General features: G+C 49.8%; 1 protein-coding gene across 12 annotated transcripts in view; it reads left to right on the top strand.

Annotated features, from left to right (window-relative positions):
- Positions 1 to 23625, top strand: part of RNF123 (ring finger protein 123) — a 153682-nt gene that overhangs the window by 44564 nt on the left and 85493 nt on the right. For 11 of the 12 annotated variants that reach the window (XR_005226078.2, XM_043551121.1, XM_037903686.2 and 8 more), the window contains 7 exons: positions 3480 to 3584; positions 4324 to 4449; positions 8357 to 8449; positions 19332 to 19405; positions 19925 to 20042; positions 22801 to 22900; positions 23258 to 23319. Coding sequence is in view for 11 of the 12 variants with exons in the window: in XM_043551121.1 (XP_043407056.1) it covers positions 3480 to 3584; positions 4324 to 4449; positions 8357 to 8449; positions 19332 to 19405; positions 19925 to 20042; positions 22801 to 22900; positions 23258 to 23319 (678 nt within the window). In the remaining variant the exon portion in view is untranslated. Of the gene's footprint in view, positions 1 to 3370; positions 3585 to 4323; positions 4450 to 8356; positions 8450 to 19331; positions 19406 to 19924; positions 20043 to 22800; positions 22901 to 23257; positions 23320 to 23625 lie in introns of all 12 variants that reach the window. The other variant, XM_037903692.1, reaches the window with a different exon arrangement.

Here is a 23625-nt window from a genome sequence, read left to right as displayed (position 1 = left end):
TGTGAATGGCCTGGCCAGTGGCGTTCCCTTTTGTCTTTTGGACCCTCCATTGAGATGGGTTGCTTTCATACTGTCTTTAATGGCCCATTCATCCCACCCCAGACAGGTATTCCAAAAACTTCACGTCTTCTGCTTCATCCCAGGAGCATTTTAACCCTTCTGCACCCACTGGCTAGCAAGCTCTAGTCAGGTAAGTCCCTGGCATACACATCATCCATACAATGTTATGGACAATTCCCATTTTGTCGCAACAGGTCACTGGCACAGAGTCAACTGGATGGCTTGGTAAACTGGGTGCAAGCAAACACTGTGTTCTGACCCAGATAAGTGTAAAAGTATACAGCTGGGAGCCAAGAATGTAGGTCAGAAGGGGGAGTTTCTTGGTGTGCTCTGGCTTGACCAGTGCTGGATACAAGTGCTGCACTCTCTGCAAAGCAGGGGGAGGTCAAGCTTACAGGACAGGGGACTATTCAGGGAAGCAGTGATATTGCAAAAGATTTGGGGGTCATGGTGAATAATCAGCTGAACATGAATTCCCAGTGCGATGCTGCAGCCAGAAGGGGTAATGTGATTCTTGGATGCATAAATGGGTGAATCTCCAGTAGGAGCAGAGAGGTTATTTTATCTCTGGATTTGGCACTGGTGTGACCACTGTGGGAATCCTGAGTCCAGTTCTGGTGTCCACAATTCAAGAAGGATGTTGATAAATTGGAGAGGGGTCAGAGAAGAGCCCCAAGAATGATTAAAGGATTGGAAAACCTGCCTTATAGTGAGACTCAAATAGATCGGTCCATTCAGACTTGATTACAGGGTATAAGTAGCAGCTGGAGAGCAAATATTGGATAATGGATTCCTCAATCTAGCAGAAAAAGGTCTAACATGAGCCAATGGCTGGAAGCTGAAGCTAGAGAAATTCCGACTGGAAATAAGGTGTAAATTTTAACAGCGAGGGTAACCAATCATTGGAACAACGTACCAAGGGTTGTGGTGGATTCTCCATCACTGACAATTTTACAATCTAGGCTAGATAGTTTTCTAAAAGCTCTGCTCTAGGAATTATTGTGGGGCACGTTTTTGGCCTGGGTTACACAGGAGATCAGACTAGATGAGCACAGTGGTCCCTCTACCCTTGGAATCTCTGGATCTGTGGGTGCTCGACTCAGTCTGCATCTTGGGTACTCTTGGTTTCTGTAGCGACAGTGCCTTATGGTATCTAAGGCTATTCTGCCCTGCACGTAGGGAGAAGGAAAAGAGCACTAATCATATTCTAAACTCTTGTCTAAACTGCTCTGTGAAATGTGCAGCTTAACCAGGGCATGTGCTGGTGTGTGTTAAAGTTCCAGTTCACCCCTGCACATCGTGGCTTAGCCCATCCCCCCCCCAATCCTTGTTCACCGCAATGCATGGTGGCTTAGCTCATCCCCCATTTCCGACTATCCTAGTTCACTCCAAAGCATGGCAGCCTAGCCCATCTCCCCTCCCTACTCGTGCCCCCGCTTCTGTCATCCTAAGTCTAACCCATCCCCCCCCGCTGTCCTAGTTCAGCCAGGCAGTTTAGCAGCAGGTTGGTTCTCGGGTGGTTAGGGCCTGCACCACAGCTCCTTCAGTGATTTTTCCCAAAGGGCTGTTAGGGTGTGACTTCTCACATGATTCCCCGGAGCTCTGTAGTGCCTTTCACCATTTCCCAGCATGTTGCGGCAGGGAGCTGTCAGGTTCTGTGGGAGAGCTAGACAGAGAAGCAATGGAGCTGAGCGATAGTGTGGCCAGGGGCCACAGCTGAAAGTGTCATTAATGCAGTTCATCCAGGCTGATGCAGGAGCACTGACTACAGATATGCTGCTCTCTACTATAGGTAGGACCCTACGAAATTCGTGGTCCATTTTGGTAAATTTCACTGTCATAGCATTTTAAAAATCTTGAATTTCACGGTTTCAGATATTTGAATCTTAAATTTCACAGTGTTGTAACAAACCATGAATATGTATTTAAAAATGGCAAAATATACATGTGGAAAGCCCCTTTCTCAGCATTTCTCAAACTGGAGGTCTTGACCCAAAAGGGGGTTGTAAGGTGATGGGGGACGGGGAAGGGGTTTGCGGTATTGCTATCCTTACTTCTCTGCTGCAGTCAGAGCTGGGTGGCCGGGGAGGGATGGCTGCTAGCCTGGCACCCAGCTCTGAAGGCAGTGCTGCCACGGCGCCAGCAACAGCACACAAGTAAGGCTGGGAATACCATGCCACCCTTACTTCATCGCTGCTGCTGGCAATGGTCAGAGGAATGACGCCTCTGCTACTCCATAAGCCGCTGCTTTTTTAACCCTACTGTTGACAAGCTAACTGAAACAGAAGCATGCTATTTGCGACCAAACTATTACTTAGAATTAACTACCAACTGCTGGCCTAATGACCACGTAACAAGATTACTAAGGAGTGACACAGTTGTTCCCACTTCCTGCCTGAGATGGTTAGAGGGAACCGAGTGGCAACTGGGGTTGCTGTGCCCTTAATGACCTCAGGGGAGTGGGGATGAGGCCATGCAGGGTGTGTGTACCACCCTCCTTGGACGCTGCTGGTGAAAACATTCTGAGCTCCTGTGCTGGGCACACGGGATCCACACATGCAGTATCTCAAAGAGCTGAGCATATCCCATGGCATGACAGGAAAAGCTAGTGCTCTCTCATCACCACCCCTGTAAATTCTTGTGTCCTCTCTTGTCCTAGCATCTGAGACGTAATGAACTCATATACATCCCTATGCCTGTATTCCACCCACTGCCTCCTGATTGTTCCCTTCCCCAACAGCTGAGTGACAGAGTGCGACAGAGGGTGCAACAAACATAACTGTGGGCCTGGCGCCCAGCTGTACCAGGCAGCACCTAGAGATGCAGCCGCTGAGCCAGTACTGCCTGGTGGGATCCGAGCACTCCTGGCACCCCCACAGCTGTCTGTAAAAAAATTCCTTCCGGTGCTGGGAGTTGAGCCTCAGGCCTGCAGGCCTCTCTCTCGCCTCATCTGAATGTGGATGGTGGGAGAGGAGGGAAAATGCACTTCAGGGGTAGGGGGGTATGGAGAAAATGAATGGGGTGGGGATTTCATATAGCAGCGCAGTAACATGCCTTTCAGTTTCTAACCACGTGCACTGTCAGACTGTTCTGGGGATGCAGGTTTATGGAAGGGGGTTTGCCTGACATCTGATGTCAGGCCTGGCTGAGCTAGAGCTCCCTGCCCTGAAAAGGCTGTTTCAGGCACTGTGGCGTTTGGGATGCTGAGTTCTATAATGGCGTCCCTGGTGAAAGCCTTGTGTGGCGGGGGGATGTGCATGCCTTTGGGCATCCTTCAGGGACATCTCCTGTACTGCTGTCCTCTCTGCAGAGGCAGGGAGTGCTGCCCTCTCTCTCCAGCATGCATGCGTCTGAAGATGGAGCTGCAGGCAGGATTGAGGTTGCTCAGAGCCTTATGTCTCCTGGGATTGGTGTTGCAGGAGGGGAAGTTGGTGGAGAAGGACACGTCGACGTGGCAGCTACAAGGAGAGCCCACAGTGCTGATCACCCTGACACACATCTTTAACCACTTTGCACCTCTCATGGTGAGTGCTGGCTGCTGGACGTGCGTGTGCTCCCCCACTGTGCTTGCAGGGAGGGGGACCCACAACTCCTCCTTGGTTTTCACAGCTTCCTGCTCAGGCAGAAGGGGTGACATGCTCCAGTATTGGAGAATTCACAAGCCTAGAGTTGTCAGGTAGTCCCAAGTCGCGAATAGCCCCTCTCCCATGGGGTGGCAGCTCCCCTTGCAGCCTGACTGAGGGAGTGATGTTGCAGAGCAAGTGCGGAGGCTTTGTTTAAACCAGGGTGTGTGCTTTCTGTTTGGTCAGTAAATTGCAGAGTGGTGGTGGTAGGGGTGAGATTGGCGCTGCATTGCAGGGGGTTAGTGGGCTGCAGGACGCACTCTTTTGGAACCCTTTGTACCCTGAGTTTGGCAGTCAGGCTCTTCATGGGCTCTGCTTTCTTGCTTTCACATCTACTGTGGCCCATTTTTGCCTGGCACTTGTCAGAAACGGTACGGTTTCCGTGCACTCCTGGAGTGGGTTGGGCTGTTCCTAGCACCGAGCCGGGCATTGCTGCCAGATGTGTCATCTTCAGTCTGCAGTAACAGGAACATCCCATGGGCAGCAGTAAGTCACCGTTCCTACCTGACGCTGGCTCCCAGCAAGTCTACAGCTTTCCACCTGGGCCTAGACCCTCCATGTAGTGCTGAGAACCCATTCTCTGCTGCTGTGTGGTGCTGCTGCTGGCTAGAGCTGCTGACCACAGGCTTTTTGTTTGCAGTGCAAAGTGTACCTGGTAGATGATGTGCTCATGCACTTCCTGCTGAGCATTCTGGAGCGGGGAGGGGCTGTGGAAGCACATCCTCTCATCCAGCAGCTACTGGATCTCATGTGGCTTCTCATGGAGGTGAGTTGCTCAGGCACTTCCCCCTCTTTCACTCTGCATCCCCTTGGTTCTCTGTGACAATGGGCAGGTGTCAGGATCTCGGTTGGGTGCACCCTGCAGTGGCATGGCTTAACAGCTGAGTTGGTTTCTTGCCACCATCTCCCAAAGCAGCTTTGCCTGCCAGCTGCACTCCCTTAAGAATGCAGTACCAGCATCTGGTGCCCTGGCACTGGCTCTTCTTGGCATGCCAGGCCCTGGCTGCAGTGACTGCAGGGAGGGGGCTGGGAAGAACTAGATTTATAATTAGAAATTGCTGGTCATAGTGAGCTTCTGCTCCCACCCAGAACCCAGTGACCAGGTCCTTTCAGTGTTAACAACTGTCCCTTGTGGAGAGGGAAAGGCCGAGCTGCTACTGGGGAGCTGGGAAGGGAGGAGGAAGGAGTTCGGTATTCCTGATTGTTAGGGGGCTTATTCCTTCACCCACTCACTTCCCTGGTCCTTCTCGCATGAACAGAGAGCAACAATACCCGAAGTCCAAAGGTGCAAACAATTTGATGTTTATTGGGGTGAACTTCCAGCAAGCATGATTCCAGTTTCCTTCCTTAGTATCCTCCTTCCCAGCTCTGACACCACAGAGCCTTACACCTGTGTCCCTGTTCCCATTCCTGCCCTTAGCCAAACATGATTCCAATTTCCCCAGCCCCATTCCCTGTTCCCATTTCCCCTTTTAGCAAAACATGATTCCAATTTCCTTATCCCCATTCCCTGTTCCCATTTCCTCCACCCGCATGCCCACCCCCACCCCCCTACTTCCTGATTGACTGCAGACTATATAATAAAGCTTGACTTCTGCTTTGCTATATCTTAACCAATCACGTTCCTGAAATTTAACTAACCAATCCTAACATATTGTAACATGATTATGTACCCAATTATATCCCACCACCTTAATTAGTTTACACCCAGCAAAATTAATTATACAGCAGACAGTAACAGTCACAGAACCAGACAGAGATTATACAGACAAACAATAGCGAAGTGGGAACTATAATGACAAAACAGTACAGAAGTGAGGATTTCACATCCCAGCTATTGATAAGTGAGTTCTTGCCAGACAGGATGCTATCAAACTAAGTTTCCTTTTACATTTTCTAGGCACTTCCCTTTCTCTGGAGGCGATAGGCACTATCAGGACAGGATTGTATTCTTAACAGCCCAATAGCACCTTCTTTCAATGTGACTAGTTTGGAATGTGAGGATGTGACTGGTCGCGTCCCAGCTTATGGCTGCCTCTGTTGCTTAGCCAAAGGCCTTAGCCTAAGAACAGGGCCTCAGACTGTCACAGTAAGAAAAGGCCCTTACACCGGCAGACAGTGATTTTGATTCTCTTTTGTACCTCTATAACTAGCCAAGTGATAAGAATACACCTAAATTCTTAAAGTACAGGCCTTTACAGACAGGCCTGAACATCTATATCCTAACACTGATCTCTGAAAAGCGATTTTTGAATCAGACTTTTCTAGCTTCCCTAACTGTAAATAAACTCTGATGTTAATTTATTTAACTTCCTGCTTGTGTGACAGTAAAACTCTTACTCTTGATTAAAACTCTTTGAAAATAACCACTATTTAGTAATACTTCTGTAATTATAAAGTTCTTTTCAGTGGAGCAGCCAGGGGCTACCTGGGAAATGTTAGAGACCATGACATTGTATTGGCTGCAGTGGCAACTAGTGTTGCACCATTGCCCTCTTAGTAGGGTTAAAGAAATACAACCCATCCTCTGCCCCAGGCTCAGCGAGGCCAGGAGGTTGTGCCCCTTCCTGGGAAGTGTCAGAGCTGGGCTTTGGCAGGCATCTCCTGGGAACCCCCTTCTGCGAGTACCCTGGGGGGTCTAAACCCAAAACTGGCAGAAGCAGCCTGAATCATAGAATCATAGAATATCAGAGTTGGAAGGGACCCCAGAAGGTCATCTAGTCCAACCCCCTGCTCGAAGCAGGACCAATTCCCAGTTAAATCATCCCAGCCAGGGCTTTGTCAAGCCTGACCTTAAAAACCTCTACGGAAGGAGATTCTACCACCTCCCTAGGTAACGCATTCCAGTGTTTCACCACCCTCTTAGTGAAAAAGTTTTTCCTAATATCCAATCTAAACCTCCCCCATTGCAACTTGAGACCATTACTCCTCGTTCTGTCATCTGCTACCATTGAGAACAGTCTAGAGCCATCCTCTTTGGAACCCCCTTTCAGGTAGTTGAAAGCAGCTATCAAATCCCCCCTCATTCTTCTCTTCTGCAGACTAAACAATCCCAGCTCCCTCAGCCTCTCCTCATAAGTCATGTGCTCTAGACCCCTAATCATTTTTGTTGCCCTTCGCTGGACTCTCTCCAATTTATCCACATCCTTCTTGTACTGTGGGGCCCAAAACTGGACACAGTACTCCAGATGAGGCCTCACCATTGTCGAATAGAGGGGAACGATCACATCCCTCGATCTGCTCGCTATGCCCCTACTTATACATCCCAAAATGCTATTGGCCTTCTTGGCAACAAGGGCACACTGCTGACTCATATCCAGCATCTCGTCCACTGTCACCCCTAGGTCCTTTTCCGCAGAACTGCTGCCTAGCCATTCGGTCCCTAGTCTGTAGCGGTGCATTGGATTCTTCCATCCTAAGTGCAGGACCCTGCACTTATCCTTATTGAACCTCATCAGATTTCTTTTGGCCCAATCCTCCAATTTGTCTAGGTCCTTCTGTATCCTATCCCTCCCCTCCAGCGTATCTACCACTCCTCCCAGTTTAGTATCATCCGCAAATTTGCTGAGAGTGCAATCCACACCATCCTCCAGATCATTTATGAAGATATTGAACAAAACCGGCCCCAGGACCGACCCCTGGGGCACTCCACTTGACACCGGCTGCCAACTAGACATGGAGCCATTGATCACTACCCGTTGAGCCTGACAATGTAGCCAGCTTTCTACCCACCTTATAGTGCATTCATCCAGCCCATACTTCCTTAACTTGCTGACAAGAATACTGTGGGAGACCGTGTCAAAAGCTTTGCTAAAGTCAAGAAACAATACATCCACTGCTTTCCCTTCATCCACAGAACCAGTAATCTCATCATAAAAGGCGATTAGATTAGTCAGGCATGACCTTCCCTTGGTGAATCCATGCTGACTGTTCCTAATCACTTTCCTCTCATGTAAGTGCTTCAGGATTGATTCTTTGAGGACCTGCTCCATGATTTTTCCAGAGACTGAGGGCGGCTAATCTACCTGCTCCTGGCGGCTAATCTACCTGCTCCAGGAGCTGTAGGGAAGAGAATCTTTTGGGTAGCTGGGGTCAGGCTTGCAGGAGTTCCAGGGTATTGCCCACCTCTGTGGTTGCACCTGGTTAGCAGATGGCTGCTACTAGCCCTCAGCACCGTGGGTCAGATGCTGCAGTGAAATCTCCCCAAGCGTGTTCTGGAGACTTGCTGGCCCATAGCTCAGGTGACAGATTGTCCCTTGCCTCCCTCTCTCTCCCTCTCTCTTATTGCTGTCCTCCAGGAGTGAAATCAGAATCCCTGGCAGGATGAAGGCCTGAGAGGTACCTAGAGGAGCAGGTTCTCCTTTTGGTCTGGTATAGACCCAGGGATCTGCATTGGCTTTCTGGGCTCTACGCCAACAGAACCTGGGCCACATTTTATCTAGGAGATGGTTTGTCTCAGTGCTCACTCTGGTGATTGGTATTTGACAGCTGTTGCTCTCTACTGCTGATGCTGCTGTAGAGGCAGAGTGCTGGACTGCAGCAGTGGCAAGTGGTGGGGGGGCCTCTTGTGGTCCTGATGGGTCATTTCTGAAAAGAACAGACACCTTCCAGCCCTCTCCACATCCCCCCAGATGTCGATTTCTGTTGAGTGTTTCTCTTTCTCTTACTCTTAGGATTATGAGGTGCATGAATGCCTCAAGCAGCTGCTGATGTCCCTGCTGCGGGCTTACAGGTTCTCTCCCATCATCCCAGACCTGGGCTTACAGGTGAGTGGTACCTGAGAGTGTCTGAGAACAATGACTAGCCAAGGATTCATCCTTCCCTGGCTTCAGGTGTCCCAACGCAGGAGTAGTCTGGAGTCACAGATAGATTTCTGCACCAGAAGGGACCACTGTGCTCGTCTAGGCTGACTTCCTGTATAACATGGGCTAGAGACCTGCCCCAAAATGACACGTAACGCAGAAAAGCATCTAAACCATTTGAGTGATGGTCCCTACTGTATTCCATTGAGGGTAATACGTGTGCTCCCGGAGCCAGAACTTTTCAAAGTGGTAGTGTCTGTCAGTTCACGCATGTGTCTCTGTGTTGCCTCGTGGTTTTGCCCAAGGCAATAAAGGGCGGGGTAGACTGACTGCATCTTCAGTTTCTTCTTACTGCCGCATAGTCTGAGTTGGAGTCTCTGCTGTCTTCTCATCCTTGGTGACGCATTTCCTAGAAAATTGTTTTTATTCTTTATTTAGGAATTTTAAGGTTGTGATCAACATCCTATACAGCAAACAGGGAAAGATTAGGAATGAGCTCTCAAAACTGGATACTCTCATAAAAAACCAACCTTCCACACAAACTTCCTCGTGGCTGGACTTTACAAAAACTAGACAAGCCATTTACAACACACACTTTGCTTCTCTACAAAAGAAAAAGGACACAAAACTAACTAAACTACTACATGCCACAAGGGGCCACAACAGTGGTTCCCTTAACCCACCCAGCAATAATGTTAATCTATCCAGCTATACTCTTAGGACAGATTCTTCTGCTGGGCTATCTCGGGGCCTCTCCTTCTGCCCCTCCACCCCCCACAAACATGATACAGTTCTGTGGTGACATAGAATCCTATTTTCGACGTCTCCGACTCAAGGAATATTTCCAACACATCTCTGAACAACATACGAAACCACAGAGACCTTCTTACCAACACTACAAAAAGAAGGATTCTGGGTGGACTCCTCCTGAAGGTCGAAACAACAGACTGGACTTCTACATAGAGTGCTTCCGCCGACGTGCACGGGCTGAAATTGTGGAAAAGCAGCATCACTTGCCCCGTAACCTCAGCCATGCGGAACACAATGCCATCCACAGCCTCAGAAACAACTTTGACATCATAATAAAAAAGGCTGACAAAGGAGGTGCTGTCGTCATGAATAGTTCGGAATATGAACAAGAGGCTGCTAGGCAGCTCTCCAACACCACATTCTACAAGCCATTGCCCTCTGATCCCATTGAGGGTTACCAAAAGAAACAACACCATCTGCTCAAGAAACTCCCTAAAAAAGCACAAGAACAAATCCACAAAGACACACCCCTAGAACCCCGACCAGGGGTATTCTATCTGCTACCCAAGATCCATAAACCTGGAAATCCTGGGCGCCCCATCATCTCAGGCATTGGCAGCCTGACAGCAGGATTGTCTGGTTATATAGACTCCCTCCTCAGGTCCTACGCTACCAGCACTCCCAGCTGTCTTCGAGACACCACCGACTTCCTGAGGAAACTACAATGCATCGGTGATCTTCCTAAAAACACCATCCTGGCCACTGTGGATGTAGAAGTGCTCTACACCAACATTCCACACAAAGATGGACTACAAGCCGTCAGGAACACTATCCCCGATAATGTCACGGCAAACCTGGTGGCTGAACTTTGTGACTTTGTCCTCACCCATAACTATTTCACATTTGAGGACAATGTATACCTTCAAATCAGCGGCACTGCTATGGGTACCTGCATGGCCGCACAGTATGCCAACATTTTTATGGCTGACTTAGAACAACGCTTCCTCAGCTCTCGTCCCCTAATGCCCCCTACTCTGCTTGCGCTACATTGATGCCATCTTCATCATCTGGACCATGGAGAAGAAGACCTTGGAGGAATTCCACCATGATTTCAACAATTTCCATCCCACTATCAACCTCAGCCTGGACCAGTCCACACGAGAGATCCACTTCCTGGACACTACAGTGCTAATAAGCGATGGTCACATAAACACCACCCTATACCGAAAACCTACTGATCACTATACTTACCTACATGCCTTCAGCTTTCATCCAGACCACACCACATGATCCATTGTCTACAGCCAAACTCTTTGATACAACCGCATTTGCTCCAACCCCTCAGACAGAGACAAACAACTACAAGATTTCTATCAAGCGTTGTTACAACTACAATACCCACCTGCTGAAGTAAAGAAACAGATTGACAGAGCCAGAAGAATACCCAGAAGTCGCCTACTACAGGACAGGCCCAACATAGAAAGTAACAGAAAGCCACTAGCCGTCACCTTCAGGCCCCAACTCAAACCTCTCCAACGCATCATCAGCAATCTACAACCTATCCTGAAGGATGATCTCTCACTCTCACAGATTTTGGGAGACAGGCCAGTCCTTGCTTACAGACAGCCCCCCAACCTGAAGCAAATACTCACCAGCAACCACACGCCACACAACAAAAACACTAACCCAGGAACCTATCCTTGCAACAAAGCCCGTTGCCAACTGTGTCCACATATCTATTCAGGGGACACCATCATAGGGCCTAATCACATCAGCCACACTATCAGAGACTAGTTCACCTGCACATCTACCAATGTGATGTATGCCATCATGTGCCAGCAATGCCCCTCTGCCATGTACATTGGCCAAACCGGACAGTCTCTACGTAAAAAAATAAATGGACACAAATCGGACGTCAAGAATGACGGACAATCGGACGTCAATAACATTCAAAAACCAGTTGGAGAACACTTCGATCTCTCTGGTCACTCGATTACAGACCTAAAAGTGGCAATTCTTCAACAAAAAACCTTCAAAAACAGACTCCAATGAGAGACTGCTAAATTGGAATTAATTTGCAAACTGGACACCATTAATTTAGGCTTGAATAAAGACGGGGAGTGGATGTGTCATTACACAAAGTAAAACTATTTCCCCATATTTATTTCCCCCCGTTCCTCACACGTTCTTGTCAACTGCTGGAAATGGCCCACCTTGATTATCACTACAAAAGGATTTTTTTTTTTTTTCTTCTCTCCTGCTGGTAATAGCTCACCTTACCTGATCACTCTCATTACAGTGTGTATGGTAGCATTCATTGTTTCATGTTCTCTTTGTGTATAAAATCTCCCCACTGTATTTTCCACTGCATGCATCTGATGAAGTGAGCTGTAGTTCACAAAAGCTTATGCTCAAATAAATTTGTTAGTCTCTAAGGTGCCACAAGTACTCCTTTTCTTTTTGCGGATACAGACTAACACGGCTGCTACTCTGAAACCTGTAGTAGTTTTGTTTCTCAAAGTTTTGTAGGGCTAAGGATGGGGGATGCCGCTCCAGTGGTTTTCTGCCCAATCCCGCGCACCCCCCCACCCCCAGCATCTGCATCTGGGTACTGAACAAAGTCAGGATCTTCCATGGTTTTCGGTAGTAATTTTCTTTTGGGACGCCACTTTGGACTCTGCTGCCAAACGATCCTCCCCACCCAGCACCCGGGTCTGGGTACTGGATTATGACTGAGAGGCCATGATTCAAAGTCTGCACTTCCTACCCTTGTTTGTTCTCCCTGAATGATGAGCACCAACACTGTCTGTACTGTTTGGGAGATGCCCACACCATGGCCAGGTGTAGGATCGGTCTCTCCTTCCCTGCCGCACATGGGAAGGCAGAGCCCTTTGCCTTAAGCACCTCATGGAGGTTGCCACAGGGCCGCAGTTGGATCCTGGCTGGGGAACAAGCCCCCCAACATCCTTCCCCCCGTCATACACCCGCCTGAATAATCCATGAGTGTACTTCTTACCATGGAACCCCAATCCAACGTCACTGGTACTAATATTACTGACTCCGCAGTGGGGCCTAGCCGTGAATCATGGAAGCATGCACATAAGTATGGCAGTAAATCTCCCTCCAGATCTAAGAAAGACCCTGCCATCCATGAGTTCCGGCCAAGGGGGAGCACTGTGCTCCAAGGCCCACAAGACCGACCAAAGACTGCATTGTTCGCCAGATCCACCGGTGCCAGTTATAGACCCCCCACACCCTGGCATCGGTTCCAGTGATGTCCAGTGATGCTGATCCTGAGACAAGGCCTGTTACCAGCTCCAGTCCCATCCATAGACCTGGTACTCCTGACTCTGGGGAGACTTGGAGATGCTCCTGGGCCTCATGAACTGTTCACCCTGGAAAGGATGACATCTCTACACTCTCTGGTACTCTACCAAGGGAGCTCCATCCTGTGCATCGGATCTGCCACCTTCTGGCAGTGGTCATGTAACACACCCCATTCTGTTAGCTCCTTTGGCACTACTGTTGGTGTGAGATTCTGATTCTCCCTCCGAGTCTGAGGATCTGGACATTACGCATGGCCTGCTGCTTCTGTTCTGAAAGCATGACTATCAGATGGTTTCGACGTGTAGCCTTTTATGTTATTCAAAGTAAATTTAGTGATGTATGACACCACTGTTGGTTCTGTTCTGGTGGCTCAAGTTCAACAGAGTTACCTCTGCCACTTGTTTTAGATCTAGAGCTTCTAGGAATATATGAAGACCAAGGAAAGTAACCCGTACAGGCACAAGAACAATGTCCGATATCTTTTATCAGTTTTTTTTATAGTTACCAGCAAAGTTATGGCTATCCAAGCATATATAAATCCTAAATATACCCATGCACAAATTATAGCTGCAGTCCTACTCACATCCTCCTAGACAGTGTTAGGGTCTGGTGGGTTTCTCATTGATTGAGCATCAGTAGAGGGATGATTCCTGCTGGAGTTTTCTCATAGGGAGCTCAATTTTTCCCAATCTGGACACCCTCTTTTATGATGTGATTCTGACTATATCTCATACCCTGCGCATGTGCATGAAAGTGTCAACCCTCTTTTTCCTTATTTATATTGTGTCCCCCTCAGAATATCGTACCCCATTTTCTGTAGGTTGTATATAGTTCCCTTTATTCTTATTAACATTGATGCACAACCTGTATCCTGTGATTAAGGGAAAAAATGTGCCTCTAGAGCATTTTGTGATCTAAAATTACTCTTAAGGCTAATTTTTCACAATATCACCTCTTGGCACATCTATTCCTGTAATTTTATGGCATCGGGTTACCCTTTGGTCACTTATGTCAAGCATTTCTTAACTCTAAGGCCTAAAATGGCTATGCTAAAGTCTTACAGGCCTCCACCTGTAGGCCTTGCATTTCAGCCCTCCTTACTTAGATACCTAATACATATTTATCCCTTCTAACTACTGATCAATCTTATACTTCTATAATCCTAACATCACACAGCACAAAATCAAATAAAATCATTGGCTACAGATGGCACTGTGACAATTCCCTCGCTTACCTCAGTCCAGGGGCCACTGGTACCCGACTCCCTGATGTTGCAGTGGTGGTACCCAGGATTAACCAGGTTGGCCATACTGGGGCTTGTGGCCCCCATATTTGCCTTAGGAACTGTCTTGTTCGGCATGGGAGGATTCTCCTGTATCACCATAGACACATGGAAGATTAGGGTTGGAAGAGACTTCAGGAGGTCATCTAGTCCAACCCCCTGCTCAAAGCAGGACCAACACCAACTAAATCATCCCAGCCAGAGCTTTGTCGAGCTGGGCCTTAAAAACCTCTAAGGATGGAGATTCTACCATCTCCCTAGGTAATCCATTCCATCCTGTCCTTCATTGAGTAGAAGGGGGAGAGGGTGTTTTGCCTGCCAGGGCTGTGCTGCTCCTTTCTCTGGACAGGGGCTTGTCCATGCTGTTGGCTGAATGCGCCTATGGAGTGGCCCAAGCATGGATATGGCCATGAGCACAGGATCATGCTAAATTCCAAGTGTGATGTTGCACTCCATATGTTATATGGAAATATGTGAATATGATGTAACTGGAATATGCTTTATGCAAAAGTCTCTTGTAAGGTATAACAAAGGTTATAAACTACTTAATATATTCCTCCTATTTGTATCCATGTATCATTCTTGTATCTGAAACTAGAAATATGAAGTATAACTGAGGTCCTATTGTAATTATGCAAAGTGTGGGCCATTAATGGTGGTTTAGAATCTTGATGGCTCCCATTGACCTAGACAATTGGTTGTAAATGGTTAATTTACCTGCAAACCTTCCTGTGTACGTGTGGGGCAACCCAGGAAGAATGGAGACACATGATGCTGCAATCCATCTTAATCCTTGTACTTTTCCATTGATGAGGTGGGGGTGGGGACAATCACAGACAAAAGATTTCCGCCTTGTGCCAAAGCTATAAAAGGGGGTGGAGCAGGACAAAAGGGGCTGCCAGTCATGGAAAAAAAACCCTGCTTACCACCTGAGATGTCTGCTGGATCTAACAAAGACTGGACCAGGGGAAAGGATTGGGCCCATACTAGGAAGGAGTTTATTCTGTGAAAGAAGCTTATTGGAACATCTTTGAGGGTGAGATATTACCTGTAATCAGTTTCTTAATGTATTAGGCTTAGACTTGTGTGTTTTTGTTTTATTTTGCTTTGTGACTTACTTTGTCCTGGCTATTATTACTTGAAACCACTTAAATCCTACTTTTTATACTTAATAAAATCACTTTTGTTTATTAGTAAGCCCAGAGTAAATGATTAATACCTGGGGGAGCAAACAGCTGTGCATATCTCTCTATCAGTGTTATAGAGGGTGGACAATTATGAATTTACTCTGTATAAGCTTTATATAGAGCAAAATGGATTTATTTGGGGTTTGGATCCCGTTGGAAGCTGGGTGTCTGGGTGCTGGAGACCGGTAACCTGCTGAGCTGTTTTTAGTTAAAGTCTGCAGTTTTGGGGGCATGGCCCAGACCCTGGGTTTGTGTTGTAGCAGGCTAGCATGTCTGATTCAACGAGCCAGGGTTCTAGAGTCCCAAGCTGGCTGGGAAAATGGGCTCAGAGGTAATTTCAACATCTCAGGTGACAGTCCCAAGGGGATCTCTGTGACCAATTCCCATCACACTGAGCTAGTCTAGAGGAAGGCAGGTTGGTAGCTAAGTCCATACTTCAGGTCATGGTTGATTCAGCAGACACGTCCTCGTGCATTTTGGCAACTGGAATCGTCATGAGGAGGGAATCCTGGTTCCACTCCTCAGGTTTCCCTAGAGAAGTGCAGAACACGATCAAAGATGTCCCTTTTGATGAATCACACCTGTTCAATCAAAAGATGGATGACTCCTTGCACTCGCAGAAAGATTCTAAAGCCACCTTGTGATCATTAGACATTTACACGTCAGCATCAAAGTGAAAGCCTTATTGCCCACCGCCACACAATGTTACAGAACTCCCCAATTCTACCACCAACAGGCCTACAAACCTCCACAGAAATGCCCTAAGGTCCCCAGACCTCATCCATCTGTTCTGACAATGCACTTCTCCTTACAACACACTCAGTCTGCATGTAAACAATATTTCTGATTATGACCAGAGACCCATCAGCCACATTGCACGCATTGGCCTTGCCAGTCACTCCTTTTGGGGGCAGTCTCAAACTCTTTCTGCCAGTGTGGAGCGGGATTACAATGGATAGGTGGGTTCTGAATGTCTTTTGGTGCAGCTACACTATCAAGTTATGATGCTACCACCCCACTTCCCCTACCCCGCTCCTGCTCCAAGGATCATTCTCATGGTAGTTTTCTTGCTGTAGAGGTGGACTCCCTCCTGCAAAGAGGAGCTGTGGAGCCAGTCCCTACGCCCCTCCAAGACACAGGGTTCTACTCCAACTATTTCTTTGTACCCAGGAAGACGGGAGGATGGAGACCAATCTTGGATCTCCGATGCCTCAACGGATACATTTGGAAACCAAAGTTCCGCATGGTCATGCTTTTGGCAATCATATCTTTTTCTAATGAGGGAATGTGGTTTATGACTCTCGATATGCAGGATGCCTACTTCCATATTGACATACACGCAACCCACAGACAATTCCTGAGGTTCATGGTGGGTCCTTGGCACTTTCGATATAGAGTTCGCCCATTTGGACTTATCATTTCCTCCTGAGTCTTCAGAAAGGTTTTCTCTGTGTTAGCAGCTTACCTCTGACCATGAGGAATCCTTGTCTTCCCTTACCTAGACAATTGGCTGCTGACGGGGAGGTTCAGAACAGAAACTAGAGCATCAGTGTCCCAGCTTCTCCTCCCTAGAAGTGAGCATCCACATCGAAAAATCAACAATCCCTAGAATTCATAGGATCACGCATCGATGTGACCTCCGCATGTGCTTATCTGCCTAAAGACAGGTTCCTGGGCTTACTGAACCTGATCACCTTAGTGACCTCCAGCCCTTCGATATCAGCCAGAACTTGCCTTTCCCTCCTCCGTCAGATGGCAGTGTACACATATGTCATTCCCTTCACTCATCTGTGGTTCCGCTGTCTCCAGCTCTGGCTACAGGGAGTCTACTCCCCCATGCGCCAGTCCAGGGATACCACCCTCACAGTTCCACTGGAAGTGCTCTCTTCCCTCTGATGGTGGACAAACCCATTCCATGTTTGCTCCAGAATGCTCTTTCTTCTGTCCTTGCCAAGCGTTACAATTATAACAGATGTGTCGCTCGAAGGCTGGGGTGCCCACATGGGATACCACATGACGCAAGGCACTTGGACTGTTCAGGAAACCAGGGTGCACATCAACATCTTGGAACTTTGTATGGTACACAAGGCATCCCACGTGTCCTTAACAGCTATCTGTTCTTCTTATATCAGACAACGCCACTGAGGTTTACTACATAAACAAGCAAGGAGGTGCACAGTCCCCAGCACTGTGTGTGGAAGCCTCTGGAAATGATGCATTTCACATCATATCCTCCTGTTGGCAGGCTATCTACCAGGAACCCAGAATGTACTTGCCGATGCTCTCAGCAGGAACTTTGCGACTGAACACAAATGGGAGTTTATACAATGTGATAGTCACAGACATCTTTGGCCACTGGGGAACCCGTCAGAGACCTCTTTGCATCTCACACCAATACCAAGTGCATTCAGTATTGTTCGAGGGGAGGACTCGGCACCCACTTGTAGGAGCACACCCTGATCATCAACTGGTCAGACCAGATCAACTATGCCTTCCTTCCATTGTTGCTCCTGCCACGCATTCTACACAGTCTCAGACGGGAGTGGGTGATGGTCATCCTGATCACCCCATATTGGCCTCACCAGTTCTGGTTTCCTCGTCTTCTCTGCATGTCAAAGTGTCCATCACTCCCACTCCCAATGTTCCTGCAACTACTCTCACAACACAACTGCAGACTCAGACACCCTGATCCGAGGGCACTCCACCTGACAGCATGGTATTTGGATGGACGTCTCCGGTAACACAGAAATGCTTGCAGGCGGTCTGAGAAATTCTGTCCAATAGCAGAAAGGAGTCCACAAGGCAGTCCTATCAGGCCAAATGGGCTCGTTTCATTACCTGGGCCCAACATAGAGGTCTTGCCCCAGAGGCTATGGGCATCCTCATGCTATTAGACTATCTGCTCTCTCTAAAGACCTCGATGCTCATTCTCAACTCCATCAAAATGCATGTAGCAGCCATTAGTGCCTTCTACCCTCCCATGGATGGACATTCTGTCTTCACCCACCCCTTAACTGCCAGGTTCTGGAAGGGCCTTGTATGCAAATACCCACCCATCCAGGCCGTTGCTCCTCAGTTTAGTCCTCCCATCATTAATGAACTTCCTCTTTGAACCTTTGGCCTCCTGCTCCCTTTCTCTTCATTTTATGGAAGTTGTCTTTTTGATCACCATTATCTCTGCAAGGAGGGTTAATGAACTGGGGTGCGGGGCTATGCTGGCAAATCCCACTTTCAGCACATTCCATAAGGACAAGGTCTCACTGTGCCTGCATTTCAGGTTCCTACCAAAGCTGGTTTTCCATTTCCACCTCAACCAAACCACACACCTCCAGTGCAGAATGACGACTCCGCTCCCTCGATTTACGTAGGGCCCTGGCCATTTACCTGCGAAGGACAAAGCCATTCCAGAAGTCTCCCAGACTATTTGTTGCCATATCAGAGAGAATTGAAGAGGAGGCTGTGTCGTGCCAGAGACTCTCGAAGTGGGTCTCAGGGTGCATTACGCTCTGTTATCAATTATCGGGATGGTCCCCAGCGGGTGGGATGGGGCCCATTTCACAAGAGTGCAGGCATTAGTGCTGCAGCGCTCCAAGACATGCCCCATCACAGATATATGTAAGGGAGTCATGTGGAGTTTGGTACCCACCTTTTCTTCTCTGTCTGCCATAGTACATGATTCTGCAACGGATGCCTCTTTCGGCATGGCGGCCCTCCATTCCACAATTCCATCATCTTCCTTGCACCCTCCTCCTACCTACATACTGCTTGTTAATCCCCCTCAGTTGAATACAATAGGGACCAATACTTGAAGAATGGGAGGCTACTTGTAACTGGGGGTTCGAGATGCGCATTGCCCTCAGTGGAATACAGACAGGGACCATCCATCTCAAAAAACCTCCTGTTACAGTTAAGTAACTTCCCCTTTTGATTCAAAAATTGCCAGTGATGGAAAATCCAGCACAGCCCTTGGTAAATTGTTCCAATGGTTAATTACCCTCACTGTTAAAAATTTACTCTTTATTTCCGGTCTGAATTTATCTAGCTTCAACTTCCAGTCACTAGATCTTACCTTTCGTGGCTAGAATGAAGAACATATTGTTAAATATTTGTTTCCCAAGTCATCCCTGAACCGTGTCTCTGTTAAGCCAAATAGACTCAGAGAGCTCAGTCAGTCTCTTGAATTGCTGACTTGAAACATGGCAGCTCTTTGTTCCGGCTGTACTTGTATTGGTAACTGAACCCTGGTCGCTTCCCTGGGATATAGCTTTTCCTGTTGACTCTGTTCTACCTCTCTCCCCAGATCCACTACCTCCGGCTCACCATTGCAGTCCTGAAGCACGAGAAGTCCAGGAAATATCTGCTCAATAATGTCCTGTATCCTTTGCATTTACTCCCATTCCGACATACCCCCTAGAAGATGCAGTCAGTTTTCTCTCCCTGGGTGCCCCATGTTCTGGGGGCCTCTTGTATCTGCAGGAATGGCTGGTACCATTCTCCATGGAACCTCCCTTTTGAAGAAGGGAGGGGAGCTCTCTAGACTGTGCTGCATCCTGTTGGGTTCTTTCTCCTGTTCTGTGCCCTGCTTCTCTGTGCAAATCCCTCACTCCATATCCCTTGGCTGACTCCTGGAGTGAAACAACAGAGAATTCACGAAAGCAGCTTTCACAGCAATCAGCCCCCCCAGGCACCCAGCCTGTTCGTTTTGGTGGGATCCCCCCAGTTTCCAAGCACCCCATGAAGATGGATTCAAGAGTTTGTTTGGAAAGGTGCCTAACCTCTAGCCCCATCTTAGCGGTGGGGTTTCTTTTCCCTCCCCTGTGGCTCTTTGTATGGCTGACCTCCTGTGTGTGCTCCCAGCTGAGCTGCTGGGCTTGTCCCTTAACTCCTGCACAGCTTCGACGTGCTCCGCTCGGTGGTGTTCTTCTATATCAAGAGCCCCCTGCGTGTGGAGGAGGCTGGCCTGCAGGAGCTCATCCCCACCACCTGGTGGCCAAACCGCTTCACCAAAGAGGTGTGCAATAACATGCCAGGCGTGATGGTGGCAGGCTGGGAAAGGCATAGCTGCTTCCTTCTGGGACACGCTTGTGCTTTGAGGCTGGATTAGGTAGCCAGGTAGCTATGCCGACTGGGATGGGTTTTCAGCTGTGTTTTATCAGGAGGTTGTGGCCATTTCTTTCTATGTGGGGACCTCTGTCCCCTCCAGACCAGACTGCTGGAGTGTGGTGTCCAAGGGTGCAGAGTCAGAATGATGGGTAGCCATCCTCCTCCATGGATCAGAGCACTTGACACCAAAGGTTGGTATCCTCCCATTTGACAGAGCCAGGGACTGGCCTAGTGACAGCATGGCAGACCTGGGGGATAGAACCCAGTTTCTGGGTCCCAGGTTGTTCAACTGTTATTGACAGTTATGTTCTGGCAGCACCTCAGGGCCCTTCTGGGGCCCATTGTGCCAGCGCTGTACAGACACGGTCCCTGTCTGGAGAGCTCAGTCTGCCAGGCACAGATGAGCCAGGCGCTGGGGCTGGAGAGTTGCCTGAGTCACTTGGGCATGGTAGGGATGGTCCAGTTTGTAGTTGGGCCTTTGTTTGAAAGATCTAACCAGGTTGGGGGGAGGGGAGCGAGGGTGAGTCACAGCACAACCCCTACTGAGTGGCACCCCCAGGCCGGTTCTTGCAGCACCACAGCGGGATGGAGACACGGAAGGTGCGGTTTTTAGGGGGTAAAAGCAGTGGCTGGCTGGGCTCTTCTGGGGTCTCTGTGAGGCGTGGGAGGAGCTGACAGATGGGTAATGAAGTCTGGGGATGTTGGTGGGTGGAGGCAGGTTGATGCCCCTGTACACTGCTGGGGATGTGGTGTGCTGTGTCGGATGCAGAGGTGAATGAGGCGTGCAGGGTTCAGAAGGGCTGAGGGGGCAGAGCAGTGAGCTGGAAAGGTGACTGAGCTGCCTGCTCTGCGTGGAGCCCAGGGGAGTGAGGTGCCAGAGCCAGCCAGGAGGAGGTGGCAGCACCAAGGAGCAATACCCTGGGTGTAGCTGAGGGTGGAGAGGAAGCATCAGGGCTTGGACACTGCCTGAATGCTGAGTCCAGTGAGAGGGTGGAGTCAGCGAGCGACTTGGTTACAGGCCTGAGTGATGGGCAGGAGGAGGGGGAGGTTTGGGCAGGAAGGTCCAGCACTGCTCACTAGCCCCTGCTGTCTCTGGGGTGAAGGGCAGTGAGTACCTTGCTGTGACCCTGTGCCAAGGAGTTGCACTGGTTGCTGACTGGCTTCCATGTAGGGACTGGGGGCTGTTAGCTCCGAGAGCTGCCTCTCTCTCCTGGCGTGCAGCTGCGATCGACAGAGGCGCTTGAACAGGAGCCCCAGCGGGATGCTGGCAGGGCGTTCTCTATGGAGGTTAAAATAGCTCACAGTGACTGAGCTGCTGGCTGCTGGGGACAAGCTGGGTGGGGTGTCTGTCTGCTGGGGTGAAGTGGGGTGGGCTTGGATGAGTCTGATATGTGGATGATGTGTCAAAAGCACCTTGAGCTGGAGAGAGAGAGATTAACTACTGTTGTGCGTGGGGCACCTGGGAGGGGCCGAGGCTGGTGTAGTGGGACACTCCGAGGCTAGGGAGTGGAGGGGTGTGTTGAAAAACTCCCTGATAGCTCCTTATTTTGTTCCCAGGCGGGGCAAAGGAGCAAAGCAGCCTTCAAGCTGTAGCTCCAGTGACAGGAAGGGGGGAGGGAGAGAGCAGGAGCTGAGCCCTGGAGCCTTCAGTGGGGAGGGGCAGCTGAGGCTCCCAGGAGATGGAGCTCCCAATAGGGCTTAGGGGCTCCCCTTCTTGCTTCCCACTTTGGTTGGTTTCAGGGGTGGGGGGTGGCTTGAGTGACTGACTTTAATTGGTTTGGGGAATGGAGAATTGCTTTTAGGAAGGTGTGCGTCGGGGGTTGGGGTTGAACTGAGGGATCTTGTACTGTGAGGGGTTGGGGGCGGGGGGTTGGGTTCGGGGCTGTTCCTGGGAGTGGGTGCAGGGGGAGATGAGGCTTGGGGGCTCCTGGGGAAGGACTGGTGTTTCGTGGGCACCGGGGGGAAGACAGAGCTGGGTCACTCTGGGGGACAAGGCACTAAAAACAGGGCTCTAACAAGGCAACTACTGCTTCCTTCTCCCAGCCCAGTGTGACTCAGCAGCACTGAGCTGTGGGGCTGGCAGCTGCTTGTAGGCACCTAGTTCAGTGTCTGAAGAACGTTGGAGAGGACTGCAGGGGGTGGCAGCCCTGTTCGCTCGCTGACCCCTTGACACTTTGGGGTGCAGCCCACTGGCTGGGTAGGCAGGGGAAACCCCCAGGCTGTGCTCACACAAGAACTGGCAGATCTGTGCTGCGTCCTCTGTGCGCCAAGAGCTCCCAGCCCCTCCACTGCCATCCATCACAGTCTGACCTGGGTTGCGTGCTGCTGCGTGGTGGGGGCAGGTATGCCTTGCAGGAGGGTAGGGGGCAGGGCTTCCTTCCCAAGTTGCCGTTGCAATTCTGCGGGATTGTCTAGTTGCTCTCCACCCCTCAGAGGTCTGGCGCTGCGGCAGGGGAGTCGCTCTGGGCAGTGTGGCTCCTTTCTGGTTCCCATGTCCCCTGAGGGACCTGTGACACTGCGGGGAGGGCTCCTAGCTTGGCAGCCAGTTGTCAGGCCAGTCGCTCTCCCTGGTGGGGAAGGGCCGCTGTCCCTCTGTGGTGCTGGGCTTGGTGTGCTGGTCCTGGGCTGGGGTTAATTGTCAACCAATTCCCACCCCCTCACCCCAGGGCAAAGAGAGCAAGGAGGTAAAGGAGGAGAGTGCCGAGGAGAGGCTGCGCCGCCGGGCATACGACAGAGGCTGCCAGCGGCTCAAAAAACGCATTGAAGGTCTGTGAGGGGGTTGCTGCTGGGGGACCAGCGCCTTGTAGAGCTGTGTGGTGAAATGCACTCACACTGTCACAGGACAGGTATCTGAGCTGCCTTCAAGTGCCCTTGGCAGCCAGGAGCCAGTTGCGGGCCCATGTGTGCCGAGCTGCTCAGCGTTCCCATGGCTGCGCAGTGGGAGCTGGGGGCCAGGCCGAGAGGGCCCAGCAGCCATGGACGCGGTGCCATGCTGGCCTGAGCATGCCTTCCTGACTGCTGGGGAGCAGTCTCAGGCAATCTCTGCCCATGGTATGGGGGTGAATAGGCTCTGAACTCTCAGGGCACTTCCTCTGATGGCTGACTTGTGTGTCCCTTTCTCAGTGGTGGAGGAACTCCAGGTTCAGATCCTGAAGCTGCTTCTGAGCAACAAAGACCGAGGAGGGGTAAGTAGAATGGAAACACCTCGTGAGCCCCTCTGATGTGGCATCCATGGACTGCAGGGCTTTCAAGGCAGAGCTGCTCAGCCTTTCCCCAGGGCTATGTGGGCACCTGGTTTTGAGCCAGGGTGCCACACCTCTGCCATGCAGTACCAAGCACCCCCCAGTCTTGAATGTGGAAAGGCTGCCTTGGAGAGGGCAGCTCTCTGTGTTGATCTGTGCAGGCAGGCTGCATTGCTCCTTGTGCCCTGGACTCTGTGTTAAGGGGGAGGGGAGGATCTCTGAACTGCATTTGCTCTTTCTGAGAGTCAC

The sequence above is a fragment of the Chelonia mydas genome, chromosome 7 (assembly GCF_015237465.2).
Source record: "Chelonia mydas isolate rCheMyd1 chromosome 7, rCheMyd1.pri.v2, whole genome shotgun sequence".
Taxonomy (NCBI): domain Eukaryota; kingdom Metazoa; phylum Chordata; order Testudines; family Cheloniidae; genus Chelonia; species Chelonia mydas.
Note: the sequence above shows the minus strand (reverse complement) of the source record. Positions and strands in the feature narration are given on the sequence as shown.